This window comes from Cherax quadricarinatus, chromosome 35, assembly GCF_038502225.1.
Source record: "Cherax quadricarinatus isolate ZL_2023a chromosome 35, ASM3850222v1, whole genome shotgun sequence".
Taxonomy (NCBI): Eukaryota; Metazoa; Arthropoda; class Malacostraca; order Decapoda; family Parastacidae; genus Cherax; species Cherax quadricarinatus.
In genome coordinates this window covers 33,410,404-33,431,967 of record NC_091326.1, presented here as the reverse complement: position 1 = coordinate 33,431,967, position 21,564 = coordinate 33,410,404, and the positions used below count along the sequence as shown (strand labels likewise).

The 21,564-nt window shown below is 40.6% G+C and overlaps 1 protein-coding gene across 4 annotated transcripts in view; it reads left to right on the top strand.

Moving 5' to 3' along the window:
* Positions 1–18,161, top strand: part of LOC128695217 (cell division cycle 7-related protein kinase-like) — a 299,888-nt gene extending 281,727 nt beyond the window's left edge. For all 4 annotated transcript variants that reach the window (XM_070091499.1, XM_070091498.1, XM_053785734.2 and 1 more), the window contains one exon: positions 17,173–18,161. In XM_070091499.1, the coding sequence (XP_069947600.1) occupies positions 17,173–17,843 (671 nt within the window). In that variant the 3' untranslated portion in view covers positions 17,844–18,161. The remainder of the gene's footprint in view (positions 1–17,172) is intronic.
* Positions 18,162–21,564: the final 3,403 nt, after the last annotated feature.

Here is a 21,564-nt window from a genome sequence, read left to right as displayed (position 1 = left end):
AGATACTGAAGGTTCAGTGATCTTTAATTTTAATAATCTGTCTACCTCTCTGTCAAATGCATCCCTAAGGTGAACTGGAACTGGGTGTAATTTCCGCTTGATAGGGTTGTCCGTGACTAAGTCAGTCTTATGGACTACCATGGAGGTGACACCTGGAATATCAGTAAAGACATCTGAGAATTTACCCACACATTGAAGTAGTTCATGTTTCTTGTGGTCATCTAAAGACTCATTGATGTTAATGTTTGTCGAACCAGAGTGTTCAAGAGTCACCAAGTCATGTAGTTCTCTGTCATAGTCTACGTTAGAGGTGTCAATTACACACACCTTACATTCCTCAGTTGTCTTATCAAGTTTATGTGGAAAAACTAAAAGTCATTCAGACAGTTAACGGAATTTCTTCGGTAATATTTCTTAAGAATGTTGATAAGATAAAGCTTAGGTTTCCCCTTGACTTCTATGAGGTAATCAACCTTCCTACAAATTTTCAATACCTTATATGAACCTTTCCATGCTACTAATAATTTATTTGCCTTATGGGTAAAAGTACCAGAACCTCATCCCCTACTTTAACCCTTTCAGGGTCGGCAGGCCCTCTCCCAAACCTGTTCTCAGGGTCGGTAAAAATTCAAAAAAAAAAAAATTCTTATGAAAAGATAGTGTTTTTTTTTTTTTTCTAAATTTTATAGGCTAAAGAAAAAAAAATTACCATCAATACTTACCAAGATATGGAGGCGTAACATTTACAAAAAATGACCAGCATACAGTAACATCGCCGACTGCCAATCACCCATTATTACTTTATTTTCCTTTTTAGGTACTATTTACTATTATTTTTTTTTTCTTTCCAAGTAACTTTTATGGCCTTTGAGACCAATATGAGCACTATTTTGTAAGTTATTTCTTTTTCTATGCTACACAATAACTGTACAAACACTGTTGTTACTGTTTTGTTTACAAAACTTATTTATACAAACGAACAATACAAAATGTTGTTTATTACTATTTTTCTATATTTTATATACACATATACAGTCACAGTACATGTACACAGACGTACCACCTCTTCTGAGCCTTTTTCTTGAAAGCAGTAGCAGGCAGTTTTACTAGGAAGTGATCACCATGCTTCAGACGAGAAGGTAGTTCTTGATAATTACGTGGGCGGTTTTCTATTGCAGGTGCTGTTCCTTGGTACTTGATTATTATTTATCTGATGACAGACAAACAAAATTTGCCATATGGTGGCTTGTTTCTGGTCCTCATCTTATATATATTATAAGCATTGAGCATGGAAATGTCCAGAATATGGAAAAAGAGTTTTATGTACCACTTATAACTCTTGGGAACACAATCAGCAAACCCAATCTGCATGTCACATTTGTCCACTGAATGCATATTTAGGGTGTAGTCAATCACAGCTGCAGGTTTTAGAATGGGTTCATTGCTTTCTCTGTGCTGCCTGCCAGTGTTTGCCATTTCATTAGGGTGAACTGATGGCAACAGTGTGACATCTCGTTTGTCATGCCACCAAAATGCCATGATGTCATTGGCAGTAAACGCCTGCTACTCACCACTACTAGTGCCAGCGTCAAACCTGGGCATATGTTTACGATATGCACGCACTGTGCCACACACATCTATCATGCTCACTCGCAAGAAATCACTGAGTAAGGGGCTTGTGTACCAGTATATAATATATGTCCCTTACCAAGATATGGTTCCATCATTGTTCTAACCACATCACTGGAGATGCCCAGTAACTTCCTGGTATCTCGCAATGTATTACTTCCAGTGTACACAATTATATCCAATACAAGACCACTGTAACAATCACAAAGCACAAACAACTTTATACCAAAGCATTTCCTCTTGTTTGGTATGTATTGCTTGAATGAGAGTCTTCCTTTGAACAGAATCAAAGACTCATCAATAACAAGCTTCCTGAAGGGATAAAAATACATACTGAATTTCTGTTTCAGATGCACAAACACATTCCTAATCTTACATAACCTGCCATTTCTGTCATGCCTGGTTTTGTCTGAAAAGTGAAGCATACGTAATAGTAACACAAATCGTTTCACTCCCATTATATCACTGAAACCTGGGGTTGCAATCAGGCGGTCTGTTGACCAGTATGATTTCACACTGTGCTTATACACATGTGGCATAAGCATTATTGTGGCAAACAAAAGATACATCTCAGCCACAGTTGTCTCCTTCCACTGGTGTAGGCATGAGTTTGGTGAAAATATTGTGTTTGCCATGGTGTACTCGTAGTATCTGTTGCTTTCCCTGACAATAATTTCCATCAGGGGTTCGTCAAAGAATAACTTGAAACATTCCAGTTCACTGGCATTGTTCCCAAGTGTACAAGATGGCCGTATTCCACTTCGACTTTCATCAAAGTGATGGGGATTGGGAACAAAATTGGCAGCTTCCTGCCAATCCCAGGTGCCATCTGCTGGTGGGTACTGGATATTGACAGGTGGTTGTGGTTGTAGAGGCTGGTGTGATGGGTGGGTGGGGGATGGTGGCCTTTGTTGTAGATCAGCTGAGGCAGCGGCGTGGGTGGCAGCATGGCCCACTGCTGGTGCCTCACGGCCGGCACCACCACTACCACCACCATGCACATTTTCCATCCCAATTGCAACACTATCATCTTCATTTTCACTGTCTGTTCCTGTTGTACAGCCATGGGATGTACTCCGAGATATACTCCTTCCCCTTGGAATAGCATATGGCACACTACCAGAGCGCATGTACTGTCATATATACTGACATTTCACTGGAGAATATTCCACTTCACTATCACTACTGGAACTGTTTTCAAGAGCTTGTAGTTCATATTCACTATCACTGTCATCACCAGTGCTCACATATGAGTCCAGGATTTGGGAATATAGGAGTTTCCTCTTTGATTCTGGTGCAACTGAACGTGAACAAGACAGCCCAGCACCAGAGGTGGAAAGCTGAGGGTCATCTGGGTTTTCCTCACTATTACTGATATTATGGTCATTAGTTTCGGTCACAACCTCATCAAAACCTTGAGACTCGCCTTCACTGGCACTTCCATCTGTATTAGAACTGTCACTGGGAACAAAAGTGTCCCAGTTCGCTGAGGAGTGAGGAGCTTCTTACCACGAGGTATGGTGAGCAAGGTCTACTAAAATGGCGTTCCCACAATGTGCCACTGGGTCCCAGAATTTTTTTTATACCGCGCACACCGACCACGCAGACCCATTCTCTCACATCTAGGCCTACCAACTGTTTCCTGCTTAATTTGAAGCCGCTAGAATTTATGCATACTGGTATGGCACCAACCCTAGCGCACAAACCATACTAGTACGGCACCAACCCTGAAAGGGTTGGTGCCAAAATTTTGGCATCAAAATAGGTTTTGTACGGGTCCATTGATAAGCTTAAGTTTTTTGAAACTATGTCAGAGGTCTCCTCAAGTTTGGATCTCAGGTCAAGGAGAAACTGATAAGAAGACTGGACCTCAGCATTTCCCTTCTCATTAGTCCATAAGTCATGAAGGATGGACAATAGACCTCTGGCCTGTCTACCATACAGTTCAAAAGGTGAAAACCCAAAAGTCACTGGGAACTTCCCTCATGGCAAACAAAGCACAGGGTAGGTAACGATGTCACTCCCTAGGTTTAAGGGAGCAAAGTTTCCTTAAAATGGACTTGAGAATTGAATGCTGGCGCTCAATCCTCCCATTACAGCTGGGATGATAGGGTGTGGTGAAGAGAGGTTTCACTCCCAGAAGTTGATAGAGATGTTGCATTAGTTCAGGAGTGAATTGTGTCCCACGGCCCAACAAAATTTCTCTAGGGATGCCAACTCTGGAGAAGATGGACAGAAGTGCTTCAAGCACTTATGGAAACTCGAAGCATAATCAACTAATGTTAATATATATCTATGTCCTCCAGATGAAAGTGGTGATAAAGGACCAACAATGTCAATAGTTACTCTTTCAAACGGTATCATAAAGATTGGCATTTTGACCATAGGTACTCGCCTGGTACCTCAGGTGGATGACAGTTGGCAAACTTTACATGATCTACAATATGTAGTGATATCTGAGGACATTTTGGGCCAAAAATAGGTTTCCCTAATTTTAGTCAAGATTTTAAGATGTGAGAAATGTCCGGCCACTGGCAGGTCATGGGACATTTTAAGAACGGTCTCTCTGCATTGACTTGGGACAACTATCTCATCTGAATTGAATTTGAATACTGATTTATACAAGATACCTCTAATATATTCAAATTTATATGAAAAGTTTTTTGCTTGATTATCTTGATTTTTGCTAGCTGCATTATGGCAGTTCTGAAGAGCAGGACAATTACGTTATAAATTGACAAAGAAGTCCTTAGATATATCTAAAGGCTTAAAGTCAGGGAAAATCAACGGAGGGACAGTAGGAGAAGCCTGGGCTTTGGTCTGAGCCCTAGTCAAGACATTTATAGTATCAGAGGCGATATCCTCACTTTCATCTAACAAGTGAACCGGCGATTCTACTACCTCTCTTTCGAGAGTAGTATCACTGGTTTCTAACCCCAAATGAATATCACGAGACATTGCCTCCTCTGAAACTGAACTGTCGAGGGGCTTTTCTGATTTTACATGGTTGGTGATGAAAGGTCAGCCTCAGAAGGAAGAATGACACCTTTTACATTACCTATTAGTACGGAGCAAGAGGTGATGGGGGCTAGTATGGCTTCGGACCAACCTGTGAACCATTTAGACCTAATGTAACAACGGATGGTAAGAAAGTGTCTGTACGGCCCAAGTAGTCTGAAAGGATAGCAGAGGCATGAGTGTCTTTTAGGTTAGGGAACAGCTTATCAGAAATGACTATACAAGTGCATCCAGTGTCTCGTAAAATGGTTGACTGTCGCAATCCCAAATCCTGAGGTGTCTCCTGGTGTCGCAAAAATTAAAAAAAAAAAAAAAAATTTTCTTATGAAATGATAGAGAATCTTTTCCTGATGGTAATGACACCAAAAGAACGAAATTTGATGGAAAACTGACGGAATTACGCTCTCACGAAGTTAGCAACTTCGGCGATATTTACAAACTGGCGATTTTGCCCACTTTGAGCCCTAGTTTCGGCTAATTCCATTGTTCCAGTCAACCAAACTCATAGCTATTTTTTAGAACTCCATATTTTCTATCAATTGAGTACAAAAAACTGCCCATTTACCAATTTCAACTACCCAATAACATGTTCAGAAATTTGCAATTTGGCCAATTTCACAAAAATTAAAAAAACATGACAATTTCAAAATAGGGTCCAGAATGAACAGTGCAGACATTCCTGGCTCTAAAATAACATTTTCTTTGTTCATCAGTCACATCTCCAGGCCCCTCTGATATTACTCTTGCTTTCTATTTTGAATTTTTATTCAAACAAAAAATAGAAGATTTACTGTTATGCAGACTACTGCAATATTGTAATAATTGTATAAATAATGTCAACTCATTTATTACTGCATATTAGAATGGCTACTTGGACATTTATTGGACAATGACATCATTTGTTTACTTTTGAACATCGGCAAAAATCAAACATTTCCCCTACTTTGAGCTCCATTTCCAGGTTCTTTTTATAGTAAAACCAATCAAAATCACCTCTATTTCTATAATATGTTTTCCATTCTATCAAATGAGACCAAGAAAATGAGAATACAACCATAAATACTATATGAAAATAGACCACAAAGTCGGCATTTTAATTAAAAAAAATAGTCAGTTTTTTTTTTCTCATTATGCACTGCATGCTGCAGGATTTTTTTTATATGGTGCACACTGACCACACAGACCCATTCTCTCACATGTGGGCCTACCAGCTTTCTCCTGCTTGATTTGAAGCCGCTAGTATTTATGAGTATACACCTACCATCCGACTTACGACCTGCTCGACTTACGACCACTCGACTTACGACCGTGTTTTTTATGCCAAATTTCTGGGCAATAAACAACTATTTGTGTTGTACACAGTGTTTATCCTAAACCTTACAGTATAAAATACAGTACTAACAACATAAAAAGTAAAGTAAAACATGAAATACCAAAATAAAACAATAAAATAAAGTCATTACAAAAATGTTTTGTTGATATCCAGTAGTAAAGTTCGACTTACGACCATTTTGACTTACAACCGGTTTCTCGGAACCGAACTCGGTCGTAAGTCGGATGGTAGGTGTATATACGTCAAAAATGATGGCTCGTAAGACGTATATATACTACCAAAGCAGTCAAAGGGTTAATTCCATTAACTGTTCCCGAACAGAAGGGTGCCTTGTCATTACTGTCTTTAAAACACGTACCAACTTTTTGCACTTTCTTAGAAGGACAATCGGGATGTTTATGTCCCTTAACACCACATAAGTGACAAACCGGAATAAAAGATATCAGTTTACCTTCTACTAGAGGCTTTGTTTTTTTAAGATCCGGTGAACCCTTGCCCTTAGGGATTGATCCCTTTAGATCTTTATAGGAATTGTGAGCCTCAGCATACAAGTCAGCAGCCTCAGCAACTTCCTCAGCTTTAATCAGGTTACGTTCTCTAATAAATATTCATATCTGGTGGAGAAGACCTGTCGAGAACTGGTCAGCAACCATGAAGTCTCTAAGAGATTCATAACTGTGATCAATTCCTGAGCTCTCTATCCAAAAATCGAACAACAAAAAGAGAGTAACCTGCAACTGCTGAAAGTTTTAGCCATGCTGTAAGGTGACATACCTGAAATCTTTCCTATAAGAATTTGTAGTGTTTTGGTATGCTGTAACCCTTTCAAGGTCCAAGAATTTAAAAAAAAAAAAAAAAAAAAATCTTATGAAATGGTAGAGAATCTTTTTCTGACGGTAATAAAACAAAAAGTATGAAATTTGATGGAAAATTTACGAAATTATGCTCTTACGAATTTTGATGTGTCGGTGATATTTACGAATCGGCGATTTTACCAACTTTGACTCCCATTTTAGGCCAATTACATTATTCTAGTCGGCCAAATTCTTAGCTATTTCACTAGTATTACTTCTATTCTATCGATTGAGTACAAGAAATCGCCAAGTCAACTGTTTCAACTACAAAATAAAGTGATTGGAAATTGGTAATTTGGTCAATTTAACACAAAGTTCAAAATATTCCAGTTTCAAAATAGGGTCCAGAATAAACAATGTAGGTATTCTTGGCACTAAACTAACATTTCCTTTGTTCATTAGTTACATTTTAAGGCTTTACAAATGAATTCCATTTTGATTTTTTATTCACATAATGAATTTTTATTCAAACCAAAAAATAGAAGATTTACTGTTATGCAATATTGTAATAATTGTATAAATATCATCACCACATTTGTGAATGTATATTAGACCCTCCAGCTGGCGTGTAATTATTAGACATGTAAGGTCGTTTGTTTACTCTTGAACATCGGCAAAAATTTAACATTTCCTCTACTTTGAGCTCAGTTTGAAGCCATTTCCAGTGCTAAAACCAATCAAAATCATTTCTGTTTCTGTAATATGTCTTCCATTCTATCAAATGAGACCAAGAAATTGCAAATACAACTATAAAAAACATACGAAAAACACTGCTAAGTCGCTGTTTTAATCGAAAATCACTGTCTCAGTTTTTTTTCTCTCATTATACACTGTGTGCTGCAGGATTTGTTTTATGTAGTGCACACATACCACATAGATGTATTCTCTCATATCTAGGCCCAAATTTACCACTCACAGCTTATCAGAGTGAGCTGAGCTCATGGCATAGATCTACGGTTTGGACCCTGAACATAAAGCCCTAGATCTACGACACGGACCCTGAAAGGGTTAAGGATTGCCTTCTTAACCCTTTCAGGGTCCAAGGCCAAAATCGGAAGGGGTGCCCCAGTGTCCAAGAAATTTTGAAAAAAAAAAAAAAAAATTCTTACAGAATTGAAGAGTATATTTTTGTGAAGATAAAAGAAAAAAAAGTCTGATCAGTACTTACCGAGATACAGAGGCGGGAAGTTGACCCAAAATGACCGGGTGGCGGCAACATCAGCAATTTCCACATACTCGCATTTCTTTATTTTACGTTTTTTATACTTTTTTCTTTTCCTAGTAACATTTGTGGCCTGTGAGACCAATACTGTATATAATGTATATATACACTCACTGTATTGAACACAATAGCCGTACTAAAGTTATTATTATAATATTGTTTACCACTTTTGTTTATTACAATAAACATGCACAAATCTTGTATAATACTAATGTTCTATCATATATTTACATATGTACAGTCACTGGACATGATTATAGAATTGCTGCAGCTTGTGGAACTTGAAACAAAGTATCATGCACAGAGATACCTTACATTCCTCGCACGTAAACCGAGTGTCTTTGTTGCTGCTGTTTTGTTTGTGCACAGACAACACATCTCTTCTGAGCCAATTTTTTCTTAGCTGCAGGAAACTGTATTATGAAGTGATCACCTTCCCTCCTCAAACGCTTGGGTATATCCTGAGGAGTTCGAGGATGGTTTTGTTACCTGATATTTCATTATTAAATTGTCTGACAATAGATAAACAAAATTCACCATACGGTGGTCTGTTGCCAGTCTTCACTTGGTACATATTATATGCATTGAAATGTCGTGAGATGGAAGAAAAGTTTCATGCACCACTTGTAACTCTTACGAACACAATCAACAAAGCCAATCTGCATGTCACATTTGTCAACCAAGTGCATGTTTTGTGTATAATCAGTCACTGTCACTGGTTTTCGAATATGTTCATTAGTCACTCTATCAACTTTGCCACTGTCTTGCATTTCATTACGGTGAATGGTTGTCAGCAATGTGACATCTCGTTTGTCATGCCACCATAATGCCATGATGTCATTGGCAGTAAACACCTGCACCTCTTCACCACGAGTGCCTGCATCGAACCTGGGCATATGTTTACGATTAGAACGCGCTGTGACACACACATCTGTCATGTTCACTCACAAGAAATCACTGAGTAAAGGGCTTGTGTACCAGTTATCAGTATATAATGTATGCCCCTTACCCAGATAAGGTGCCATCATGCTTCTCACTACATCACCTGAGATACCCAGTAACATCCCGGTATCTTTCAATGTTGTACGTACTTCCCGTGTATACAACAATATCCAATACCAGGCCACTGTCACAGTCACAGAGTACAAACAGTTTTATACCAAAGCGTTTCTTCTTGCTCGGTATATACTGTTTGAATGACAGTCTACCTTTGAACAAAATCAAAGACTCGTCAAGTACAGGATTCTTGAATGGATAAAAGTACATGTTGAACTTTTGTTTCAGATACATAAAAAGATTTCTAATCTTGTATAACCTGTCTCTTCTGTCAGGTCTGGTTTTGTCAGAGGAGTGCAACATACGTAACAGTAAGATAAACCTGTTCACTGGGATGATTTCACTGAAGACCGGGGTACAGATTAGCTGATCTGTGGACCAGTATGATTTTATATTATGCTTATAGACATGAGGCATAAGCATTATTGTTGCAAAAAGCAAATACATTTCTGCAACAGTCATCTCTTTCCACCGGTGTAGTCTTGACTGTGGTGATATCATCATATTTGCCATGGTGTACTCAAAATACTTGTTACTTTCCCTGACAATAGTTTCCATCAAGGGCTGGTCAAAGAATAGTTCAAAGAATTCCAGTTCATTTGCAGTGTTTGCAAGGGGACAAGTTGGTAGAATTCCACTTTCAGAGTCATCAAAGTGGTGGGGCTTGGGAACAAAATTGGGATTTTGCTGCTAATCCCAGATACGGTTTGCTGGTGGATACTGGACATCATAAGCTGGTTGTGCTGGTAGTTGTGGTTGTGGTGGGCTGGTGGCTGACGCTCCGCTTTGTCCTTGAACTGAGGAGTCAGCAGCGTGGGTCCCAGCCTGGGCTGGTGAGTCATGCATGTCCGTGGCACTACCGTCACCACTACCACCACCTACTGATGCCTGTGGTGTATCCATGCCAAGCGTAGCCACATCATCATCACTTTCACTGTCTATTCCTTGTGTAGGGCCACGGGACGTACTCTGGGATGTACTCCATCCTCTGGGCACTGCATAAGGAACACTACCCGAGTGCATGCTGTGGCGTATATACCGACGCTTCACTGATTAATATGTTAACTCACTATCACTACTCGAATGATTGTCAAGAGCAATAAAATCACAATCCATGTCACTATCATCATCATTACTAAAATCAGTAGCCTGGCCACACAAAAATAATAGCAGTGAGGTACAACTGAATGTGACTGAGGCGTGCCCACACCAGAGGTAGAAGGTTGAGGATCGTCAGGGTTTTCTGCACTATTATCGATATCCTGGCATTCCTTTCAGTCACTAACTGATCAAAGCCAAAGAATTCGTCTTCATTTCCACTTCCATCAGAGTCAGAACTATCAGATAGGAAGAGGAGAGTCCCAATTTTCCTTGGAGTGAGAGCTGCCTTGCGACAAGGCATGGTGAACAAAGGTAACTGAGCCGGCGTTCCCACAATGCTATGCAGGCGCCTAGAATTTTTGTTTATGGTGCACACACACCACGCAGACCCGTTCTCTCACATGTATGCCTGCCAACCTTCTCGTGCTAAATTTGACGCCGCTAGAATTTTGGCATAGATCTTCAGTTTGGGCCCTGAATGTAAAGCCATAGATCTACGGCATGGACCCTGAAAGGGTTAAGTAGGTTATAATTACATATGATATCCTGAGACAAAGTTGCATAGATATTCAAAGCTGTACCGGAAAATAACATACCTGACCTGGTAGCCCAGGTGTCAAATGGCCATTCACAGAGGGTAGCAGTATTTTCAAACCTAATAATGTATGAAGTTATGTCTTCACCCTCTGTGAAGGGAGGTAAGTTAGGTGTTGGAATATGTGGGCTAGCTGCATGATGTTCAATTACTCCTTCATCCAATTTCTGTTGTGTAAAGGTTAACTTTTTATTTTCTAATTCAAGGCATGCCTTCTCTACCTCACGATCTTTCTCTCTCTCTCGTAACTCATTCTCTCTAGCTTTTTCCTCAGGTTCCCTATCTTTTGCTCTTTCCTCAAGTTCTCTTAATTTAGCTTGTTCCTCACGTATTTTAGCTTGTTCCTCATGGACTTTAGCTCTCTCCTCACAGTCAAGTCTATTATGCTCCTTTATGTCTTCTCACTCTCTTTCTAACTGTCTATCTTGGTTTTCTCTTTCAATTTGATCTCGCTCCTTTCTCTCTCTCTCTCTCTCTCTCTCTCTCTCTCTCTCTCTTTTTTTTTTTTTTTTTTACACAGGATTTGACAAGGTTAAGGATCCCTAACTTTATTGACAAGCTATTTACAGGTTAAGGATTCCTAACTTTATTGGCAAGCTAAGAGCTGTTACCTACATCAGCTCATTTGAAAGCATTTTTATTGTTATGAGACATACAAGTAGGGAACAGGATGAAGTTGGAGCCATCTGTGGGCCAGCATTTTCATTTGATCAACTGACTTTATCTCGTTGACATCATTATGCTGTACGAATGTGTTCCATACTCGAGTCATCCTGGGTATGTATGATCTCAGATGGAGTGATGTTCTGGAGAAGGGTACAGCCAGAGTGAAGTTGCTGCTTTCTGCCCGTCTTGTGGCATAAAAGCTTGTTTCACGCTGTCCTCGAAGTGGATCCAAGTGTGGTATTTTGACAATATTGGCCTTGTACATAACAGTAAGGCCACCCACATCCCTCCTATGTTGAAGGCTCTGCTGAAATGACAGATCTATCCAGGATGGGTCCAGGCGAGAGATGAGACGTCTTGCTCTGTTCTCTACTCTGTCAAGCAGTCGCAGATGAGAGGGGGGGCAGGCAAACCAAGAAAGTGGAGCATACTCAAGGTGTGAGCGTACTTGTGCCTCGTACAGGATCTTGCAACCCCTACTGTCAAGCAGATGCGAGATACGGCGAAGTGCTGTAAGCTTCCTGGCTGCCTTGTTTGCAAGATTTACAACATGGTTCTTCATGGTTAGTTTGGAGTCAAATTTCACCCCAAGGATATCAACTTCTTCTCCAGGTGCCAACATCCTCCCATTCATCCTTACTACTGCACCAGCATTACCATCATGGTGCCTAGAGACGATCATCATTTGTGTTTTCTCAGGTGCAAATGTTACTTGCCGTCTATTTCCCCAAGCTGATATAGCTCTCAGCTGGTGATTGATGTAGCTTAGAGCAGTTGGCATTTCTTCTCTTGGATAAGTGAATGTCAGTGTACAGTCGTCTGCATATGCATGTGATTCTGGGATGAGATGAAGAAGGTCGTTGAAGTAGACATTCCATAACAGTGGACCCAGCACGCTTCCTTGTGGAACGCTTGCCCCAATAGGATGCCTTGCTGATTCCATTCCATTGAGGACTACACTTAGAGATCTACCATGAAGGTAATCACTGAGGAGACATAGCGTAGAGCCTGCAATTCCCAGTGCTTGAAGTTTTGCTAAGAGGCCCTGGTGCCACACCCAGTCGAAAGCGCCAGCAATGTCCAGTGCTACCACACAGCTGACTTTGGATTCATCCAGTGACTGGTGCCACTTAGTGGAGAGGTTTAACAACAGATCAGCAGCAGAGTAACCTTTCCTGAAGCCATATTGACGATCACAAAGTAGTGAGTGGTAGTCAAAAAAATCTGTCATTTGTCTTGAGATTATTGTCTCAAGGATCTTACCAGTGATTGACAGGAGTGACACTGGTCTGTAGTTGCTGATTTCTGCTCTGCTCTTCTTTTTGTGAACAGGGACTACATTTGCCTCTTTCCATGGAGAGGGCCATTTACACTGTACTAGGCAGTGCTGAAAGATGCGAGTTAGAGGTGCTGCTAGCTGGTCTGCACATCTTCTCAACAATCTTGGGAGCTCAACTTGTCTGGGCCCACAGCCTTTTCTTGGTCAAGTGATTTAAGAAGGAAATGCACCTCCTCCTGCCTTATTGTCACCACTGACAGTTTTGACACAGTTCTTGCAGCTAGCCAAGGAGGGTCCCTTGCTGGATCAGGAACTTGCATTTTGGTAGCAAAGTGTTCAGCAAAGAGGTCCGCCTTCTCTTGACTACTAGTAGAGGTGGTCCCATCCTGTCGATTTAGAGGTGGAATAAGTTCATCAGGCAGATAACCTTGTCTGTCCTTGACCAGGGACCACCAGGTTTTGGAGCCTACCCTACCTGATGCTAACTTTCTTTTAGTGTCCACCTCCCATTTAGCAATGGCCCACTTTTGAACATCACCCATATGCCTACAGGCTTGCATGTGCAAGTTCCTGTTATAGGTGGTAGGATGTCTCTTATACCTTCGCCATGCTTTGTACTTAGCAGTAGCAGCCTCTCTACAACGAAAGCCAAACCAAGGCTGATCTGTAGGCTTTGTCACATATTGCCGGTGAGGAATGTGTTCTTGTTGCAGATTAAGGATGTGTCCAGTGAAGGCTTTCACTTGGTTGTCAACATCCCCCTGGAGAAGAGCATTCCAGTCGGTGGTGGCGAGCTCAGAGCAAAGGGCTGGCCAATTACCTCTTTCCCATAGCCAGGTTGTGCGTGTGGACTCACTCACTCTCTCTCTCTCTCTCTCTCTCTCTCTCTCTCTCTCTCTCTCTCTCTCTCTCTCTCTCTCTCTCTCTCTCCTCCTCTCTCCTCTCCTCTCCTCCTCCTCCTCTCCTCCTCCTCCTCCTCCTCCTCCTCCTCTCTCCTCCTCTCCTCTCCTCTCCTCTCTCTCCTCTCTCTCTCTCTCTCTCTCTCTCTCTCTCTCTCTCTCTCTCTCTCTCTCTCTCTCTCTCTCTCTCTCTCTCTCTCTCTCTCTCTCTCTCTCTCTCTCTCTCTCTCTCTCTCTCTCTCTCTCTCTCTCTCTCTCTCTCTCTCTCTCTCTCTCTCTCTCTCTCTCTCTCTCTCTCTCTCTCTCTCTCTCTCTCTCTCTCTCTCTCTCTCTCTCTCTCTCTCTCTCCTCTCCTCTCTCTCCTCTCTCTCTCTCTCTCTCTCTCTCTCTCTCTCTCTCTCTCTCTCTCTCTCTCTCTCTCTCTCTCTTTCCTCTCTCCTCTCTCTCTCTCTCCTCTCTCTCTCTCTCTCTCTCTCTCTCTCTCTCGCTCTCTCTCTCTCTCTCTCTCTCTCTCTCTCTCTCTCTCTCTCTCTCTCTCTCTCTCTCTCTCTCTCTCTCAATTCTTTCCTGGATCTTAGTGCTAATGAAAGCTTCTAAATTTTTCCCTGTTATTCCTAACTTACTCCCAGCGTTTGTCCAAAACTGGTATTTCTCCATACTTGTAAATGAAAATGAAACGGATATCAAAGAAAATGGAGGGTTCAATTCCTGCTCCACTGAAACTGTAAATAAATTAGAGGGTTCGATCCCTGCTTCGATTAAACAGTATGTATGAAGGAAAACGGAGGGTTCTATGCCGGCTCCGACCAAACAGTAAGTTGAATGGGGTCCCTTGACTATCCAATCTTCTCACCAACAAATCAAGAGTGTCCTACAACAGTTCCCTTTATATAATAAATAAAGCTCAATGAAGTAACTTGTCACTGGAAAATCTCGGGTCCCTAGTGTCTATTCCTCCAAATCGCTTCAAGCTCAAAAACAAAGGTGGCAGAATTAACTAGTATATATCCTGCCCTGACTTGACTTACAATCACCAAATCTTTTAAATACCTGTACTGTAGTCCTACCATAGAGAATGATTACTCATGGCTGGTGGTAACCATCTGTGGTATGCAGCATTGAAGTTCCAATGGTAGATTTGAGATGGAGTCGAATCTTGATCCAGTTGAGTATCTTTGCAAGGGCGCCACTTGTGAAGGCTTACTCAACCCTGTTATGTTAGTATTATCAAGGCTGGCTCCTCCTCAGGAAAAGAAATAATAGAAAAAATAACAATAACACACAAATATAAACATTTTATTGTAAGAATTGAAAATGTAAAACACTTTAACATGAGCTTTTATCCTATTTGAAAGAAAAATGAAAAGCGAAATAGAAAAAAAATGATAATTGAATTCAATGCTAATTTGTAGAGGTGGAATGGTAGATCATGTCAATGTTGTTGACACAGTGCATTGTAGACAATGTAGCCATTGCTGATGATGTGGGGGGGTCACAGCTGGTGAGTGACAACCCAATGATTATTCATTCACAGTATGTCTACCCTTGAATGATCCGTCAAGATGATAGGAACGCAGGTCTGTCACCACTGCAGAGATGAGGGGTAGCTGCCTGGGTGTAGCTACAATATGGTACGTAGATCGTGGGTGATGTCTCTTAACCTGGTTAGGTTCCTCTCCTTCAAACTCTCTCTGTAGTCGCCAGACGACCCTAGCTGGCAGTCCGAGCTAGAGACAAAAGTTAACCACTGCTTGACAAATCACTCTCCATGAGAAGTGTAAGGCATTTAAAAGAATGGTAAGGATTTAAAGACAAGATTTTTAAACATGAAAGTCAAGGCAGGATGAACTAAGTCTCAAGATTAGATAAAAGTGAAGCTTTTAACTAATTAAATAAAACAGGAGCAGAGGCATTTCACTTACAGATATGTTGGGAGCTGCGAGTCAAGAGTCCCACACATTGCCTTTCAGTGTGGAGAAAGGGAGGGGGAGGGATAGCGGGAGCTAGACACTGACCCTACCTTAACAAGCAGACTGCCAATCAAACTATCGTTGTCATATATTCACTCGCTACTCCTATCTGTTGAACTTTTCCCTCACAATCTTACCTGAGAATCTCCTACAATTAGAATATTCTCACCTTGATTAGCAGGGGAATCAGTGGTACCTTCAACCTTACTAACCACTGACGTACACTTGTCCTGGAGAACAGAGAATCGTTTTCCTACCTCCACATCTTCTCTATTAACCCTCCGTTTCTTCCTTCTTCCTAAACTGTGAACCACTTGCCACTTAAAGCGGCTGCCACTATCACTGCTGGTGACCATTTCCTCCTTACCAGCTAAATCCATCTCACACACTCCCAAACTCATCTTTGCAAAGCTTCAGCCTCCTATTTTCCTCCTGAAGAAGTAGAACCTCCTTCAACACTTGAACCTGAGATTCTAGAACACTACAACAAGCCATGCTTGGTAACACCCCATGCTAACTCCCAAGAACTTAGGCAAGTATGACCACATGTGACCACTGACCTCAGTGTACTGACCACTGACCTCAGCGTACTGAATAAAAATTGTGAATAAAATATCAAAATGGAATTTGTCTGTAAAGCCTGGAAACATAACTAATAAACAGAGTAAATGTTATTTTAGTGCCAGGAATGCCTGCATTGTTTATTCTGGACCCTATTTTGAAAATGGAATACAGTAGACCATCATTTAACATGGTAGTTATGTTCCTGAAAATGGCTTGTCAGGTAAAACCGTCATGAAGAATTGAGACACTTATGCATCATATGGGAATCTTTATTGAAGAAACGTTTCGCCACACAGTGGCTTCATCAGTCCAGTACAAAGCAGAAAGGTATAAGGAGAGGAGTCTGAGGTAATCAGTCCCTCAGCCTGGACTCAATGTGTTCAGTCCATCAATCTTGTAGAATGTACAGTATAGGGCCATAGACGTGGCTTACATACTGTAGTGAGGTGAGGCAAAGCAGGACCTGATTGAGGTTAACACTGCAGTGAAGTTATTCATTGATGTCTCATCATGGAGTCAAAAAGAGATCTTACTATATTCCAATAGTTGCTTAGAAATGTTAGGAGGAAGGCTGGGTAGTGGTCAGTAGTGTTGTGTGTGATTATCCCTGATTTGAGGGAAGCTAGTATATTTGTCCATATATGGTCAATTATGGTTGCACTCGTCTCATTTAGCCTTGTTGGTTTAGTTATAGCTGGTGAGTAGTGAATTGTTCATACTATTAATGAAACCAGTTACTGGTTTAGTTGCCTCTTACAACACTCATGGCTTATGGAGGAAAGATTCTTTCCCACTTTCCCATGGCATTGTCTTTATATATCCAAATAACTTCAGTAACCCATCCTCTGTCATTTGAATATCCTCCTGTAATTTTGAATGTGCTTATCATGTGAGGTTTAAATTTTAACACAATGGTCATCTTTCACCAAGGCAGGGTGACCCAAAGAAAAAGTGTATACTACTAATATTTCATTGTTTATTTGCAGGAAAGTTGCTTACATGCAGTGAAGATAGAAAGCCGCTTGACCTCATGAAAGTATGTGAAATTCTTCGCAACGATACTTTGGTGAGCGCCGGTGCCAATGCCAAACTCGAACAATGTACTGACTGCTTCCAGCGAGGTGCATGTGTATGCCTCATACCTCCTACAAAATCAGGCACATTTTCACAAGGTTCAGGACATACCAGTAAGAAACGAACACAAATTCATGTTTCAGATGTACAGAAAAAGGGCTCAGTGCTCTCAGGCTCCTCCTGTGTGTCACCAGGTAAAAAAAGAACTAAAGGTCAGATGAATCAAATGACACCAGAATTCTATTTTCCTCTTCATTCAAGAGACAGTTTGATATCGTCTATAAACAAAGTGGCATCACTAGATGCTCACAGTCAGCAGTGTGGCAAGAAAGTGGATGCCCAACCATGTGAAAAAGACCTTCAAAAACAATTAGCAGAAAAATTGGTGGTGGAGGAACTGCATCGAGGACTTTTCCCAGATGCTGCAGGTGAACCTCCAGTTGAGAGTGTGCACTTTACTCATCGTGCAGAAGTTGTGTATCCACCTCTGGTGTATCACTTACTACTGAGGCTTCTGGATCCCAATCCAGAAACACGTATTACTGCCGAAGACGCATTATCTCATCCATTTTTAAGCTCTTAATCTTTTCATTAAATAGGATTTCTTAAAAACTCCAAAAATATCTTCATGGTAAATTGTCTTCAAATGAGAATTTAGCAGTTGCCCATTAATATTATAATGTATGTGCGGTATCCGTCCTCAGAGCATAATTTATTTTGGTAAGGTTTTTTTTAAAGTTTTATAAGTCACAACAGGCACTTGTCTTACACTGGGAATAATCTCTGGGGAAGATAAGATATATGTGTTGCTCACATTAGTGATGCTATGATTTAAAAAAAAAAAAATTACACTACAGATAATCAGTTTTGGGCTATTACCAATGCCATCGGAATTAGCCAATACTTTAGCACACCCTTACTTCAGATACCTCCTGGAGTTCCAGTAAATTCACCTATCTAAAAATATACAGCATAAAACATAGAACTTACTCAGCGTGTTGAAAATTTTCATAAAGATGATTCAGGTTATTTTCAAGTAATGAGATAGTTCTGAAAATCATTCATTACTCAAGTATTTGGAACTCAGAACCTAGTTTCTTATAGAAACCCATGTTATAGTAGGAAGTGTGGTCCCAGACAGTAAGGGTGTGCCACAGTACTGGTATCACTGGGTATTGGTGAGTTTTGTGGTCCCAGACAGTAAGGGTGTGCCACAGTACTGGTATCACTGGGTATTGGTGAGTTTTGTGGTCCCAGACAGTAAGGGTGTGCCACAGTACTGGTATCACTGGGTATTGGTGAGTTTTGTGGTCCCAGACAGTAAGGGTGTGCCACAGTACCGGTATCACTGGGTATTGGTGAGTTTTGTGGTCCCAGACAGTAAGGGTGTGCCACAGTACCAGTATCACTGGGTATTGGTGAGTTTTGTGGTCCCAGACAGTAAGGGTGTGCCACAGTACCGGTATCACTGGGTATTGGTGAGTTTTGATGGTACAGTAATTGGCCTAAAATTTACTATCTCTACCAAACAAATATTTCCTGTCTGATTCATTTATTTTTTCTAGTAATGAAATTAAAAATACTGTATGTTTGTTATGGTGCCAGATGATATACAGTTGAACATGTCTTAATACTTTACCATTGTCATGATACCAGGTCACTCCTACAGTTCATCATATGTAAATACTGTAGCATTGTTATGATACCAGGTCGCTCTTACAGTTCATCGTCTGTTAATACTGTACCATTGTCATGATACCAGGTCACTCTTACAGTTCATCATGTGCTAATACTGTACCATTGTCATGATACCAGGTCACTCTTACAGTTCAACATGTGTTAATACTGTACCATTGTCATAATACCAGGTCACTCTTACAGTTCAACATGTGTTAATACTGTACCATTGTCATAATACCAGGTCACTCTTACAGTTCAACATGTGTTAATACTGTACCATTGTCATAATACCAGGTCACTCTTTCAGTTCAACATGTGTTAATACTGTACCAGTGTCATAATACCAGGTCACTCTTACAGTTCAACATGTGTTAATCACTTGTTTGGTATATAAGAGAATAATTTAATTTCATTTGAAACAGGAAGAATATGAATCTAATTTCATAATTTTTAAAGGGGTGGAGGGGTAAGCCAGTGGAAGGTCTCAGTCAGATGACCAAAGGCTCCAGCTGCAGATCATCATATGACTAAGATCCACATCAGGAAACACTTGTCTTGTTTCCTGACAGACCTTACCTTACCAAACCTTCATTTCAGACACCTGCTCTGCTCTGACACACTTGTCTCTACCTCCTCTGAAAGCCCCACCTTAACAATAGACATTGTCTTTGTTTCCCTAATTGCTTCTTTATCACTTGTAACCATCACTTGAATCAGTGTTTTTCCCTCATCACTCAATCTCTCCCTCACAATCTCTCTTCTCTTTGCTCTGCAGCATTGCATCACCCTTATGGGTTTAGCTCTTTCCATAATGTAATAATGGGTATGAGTGAGTAATGTAGTGTAAGCTTGTATCAGAGTAACAGTGTAGTGGGGCGTTGGTGTGAGTAATATACCTGAGCATCTGCACCTTAATCATATACTATATACAAGACATGAGTGTTCCACCAGCCAACACACCTGGTCTACACTTGTGGATCACGCTCTACCAAATATGTATGTACTTGGGTGACCTTATCAGGTTTAGCATTTTTCTTGGTTATTATTGTAATAATGGGATTTATTTATTCATGAGTAATGCTTTTCAAAAGTTGATTTCTACTTTGGTACATCAGGGGCAAAACTACACTTGTTAATCATTTTCCATCTTAAATATTCAAATAAGTTTTATATTTTATTTGTAGTGGTCGGCAGCAGTAAGCCCTGGATGTGCTCATGAAGCCTAACCAGGTGTACTACGTCCACCATAACCAAACACACATCAAATCCCAGAATGTAGTGGGAAATTCATTCTTGCCTCAGTGTGTTTATGAGAACTCATCACTACACAGTTGCTAGATTAGTTACTGTTCACTGCCCCAAGACTAACCAATATTTTGTATCTTTTAAGTTGTTAATATGAAATGCACATTATGGCTGAATAGGATAATATAAATAATATTGTTTGGTTTATCATGGTGTAGGGAGTAGAGTTTAAGGTAACTGCATGGAAGAGATAGTATAGTAGAGGTAGCCAGGTTTAGTAGAGGAGACACTTGCTTGTTCCCTAACCATCACCCATTCTCTCTTGCTTCCCCACCAGTTATTGACATGTACCACATGGGGATTACTGCCCACAAAGAATACAACATAAATAATAAATTTCCTTGGTAGTAGGTTGGTAGACAGCAGCTGCCCAGGGAGGTACTACCATCCTGTCAAGTGAGTGTGAAACAAAAGACTGTAATTGTTTTGCATGATGGTAGGATTGCTGGTGTCTTTTCTGTCTCATAAACATGCAAGATTTCAGGTGTGCCTTGCTACTTCTACTTACACTTAGGTCACACTACACATACATGTACAAGCATATATATACACACCCCTCTGGGTTTTCTTTTATTTTCTTACTAGTTCTTGTTCTTGTTTATTTTCTCTTATCTCCATGGGGAAGTGGAACAGAATTCTTCCTCCGTAAGCCATATATGTCATAAGAGGCAACAAACGCCAGGAGCAAGAGGGTAGTAACCCCTTCTTCTGTGTACGTTACTAAAGTTAAAAAAAAAATAAAAAAAATCTTTTGTTTTTCTTTTTTGGCTGCCGTACTTCAGTGGGAATGGCCAGTTTGTTGAAAAAAAAAAAAGTAATAAATTTATATTTTGTGTACCAATTTCTACCAAACAAACATGTTGTGTGTGAGTAGTGCCAGTGTTGTGATGAATGGTTTGAAAAACCGACAAGTTGAAGATTGAGACACTTATGCAACATTTGGGAATCTTTATTCAGGAAACGTTTCGTCACACAGTGGCTTCATCAGTCCAATACAAAGTAGAAAGGCGCAAGGAGAGGAGGAGTTTGAGGTAATCAGTCCCTCAGCCTGGAGTCGATGTGTACAGTCCATCAATCTTGTAGAATGTACAGCATAGAGCTGTAGACATGGCTTATGTACTGTAGTGAGGAGGTGAAGCAGGAGGAGGTGGGGTCATAGTGGTACCATCCACTAGTCGAAGTAGGTCTCAATCTTCAACTTGTCGGTTTTTCAAGCCATTCATCACAACTGTCAGACACTGCAGCATCATGGGATCTTGTTACAAAGAATTCTTCAACACTTGTCCAACCTTTGGACGAAGACCTACTTCGACTAGTGG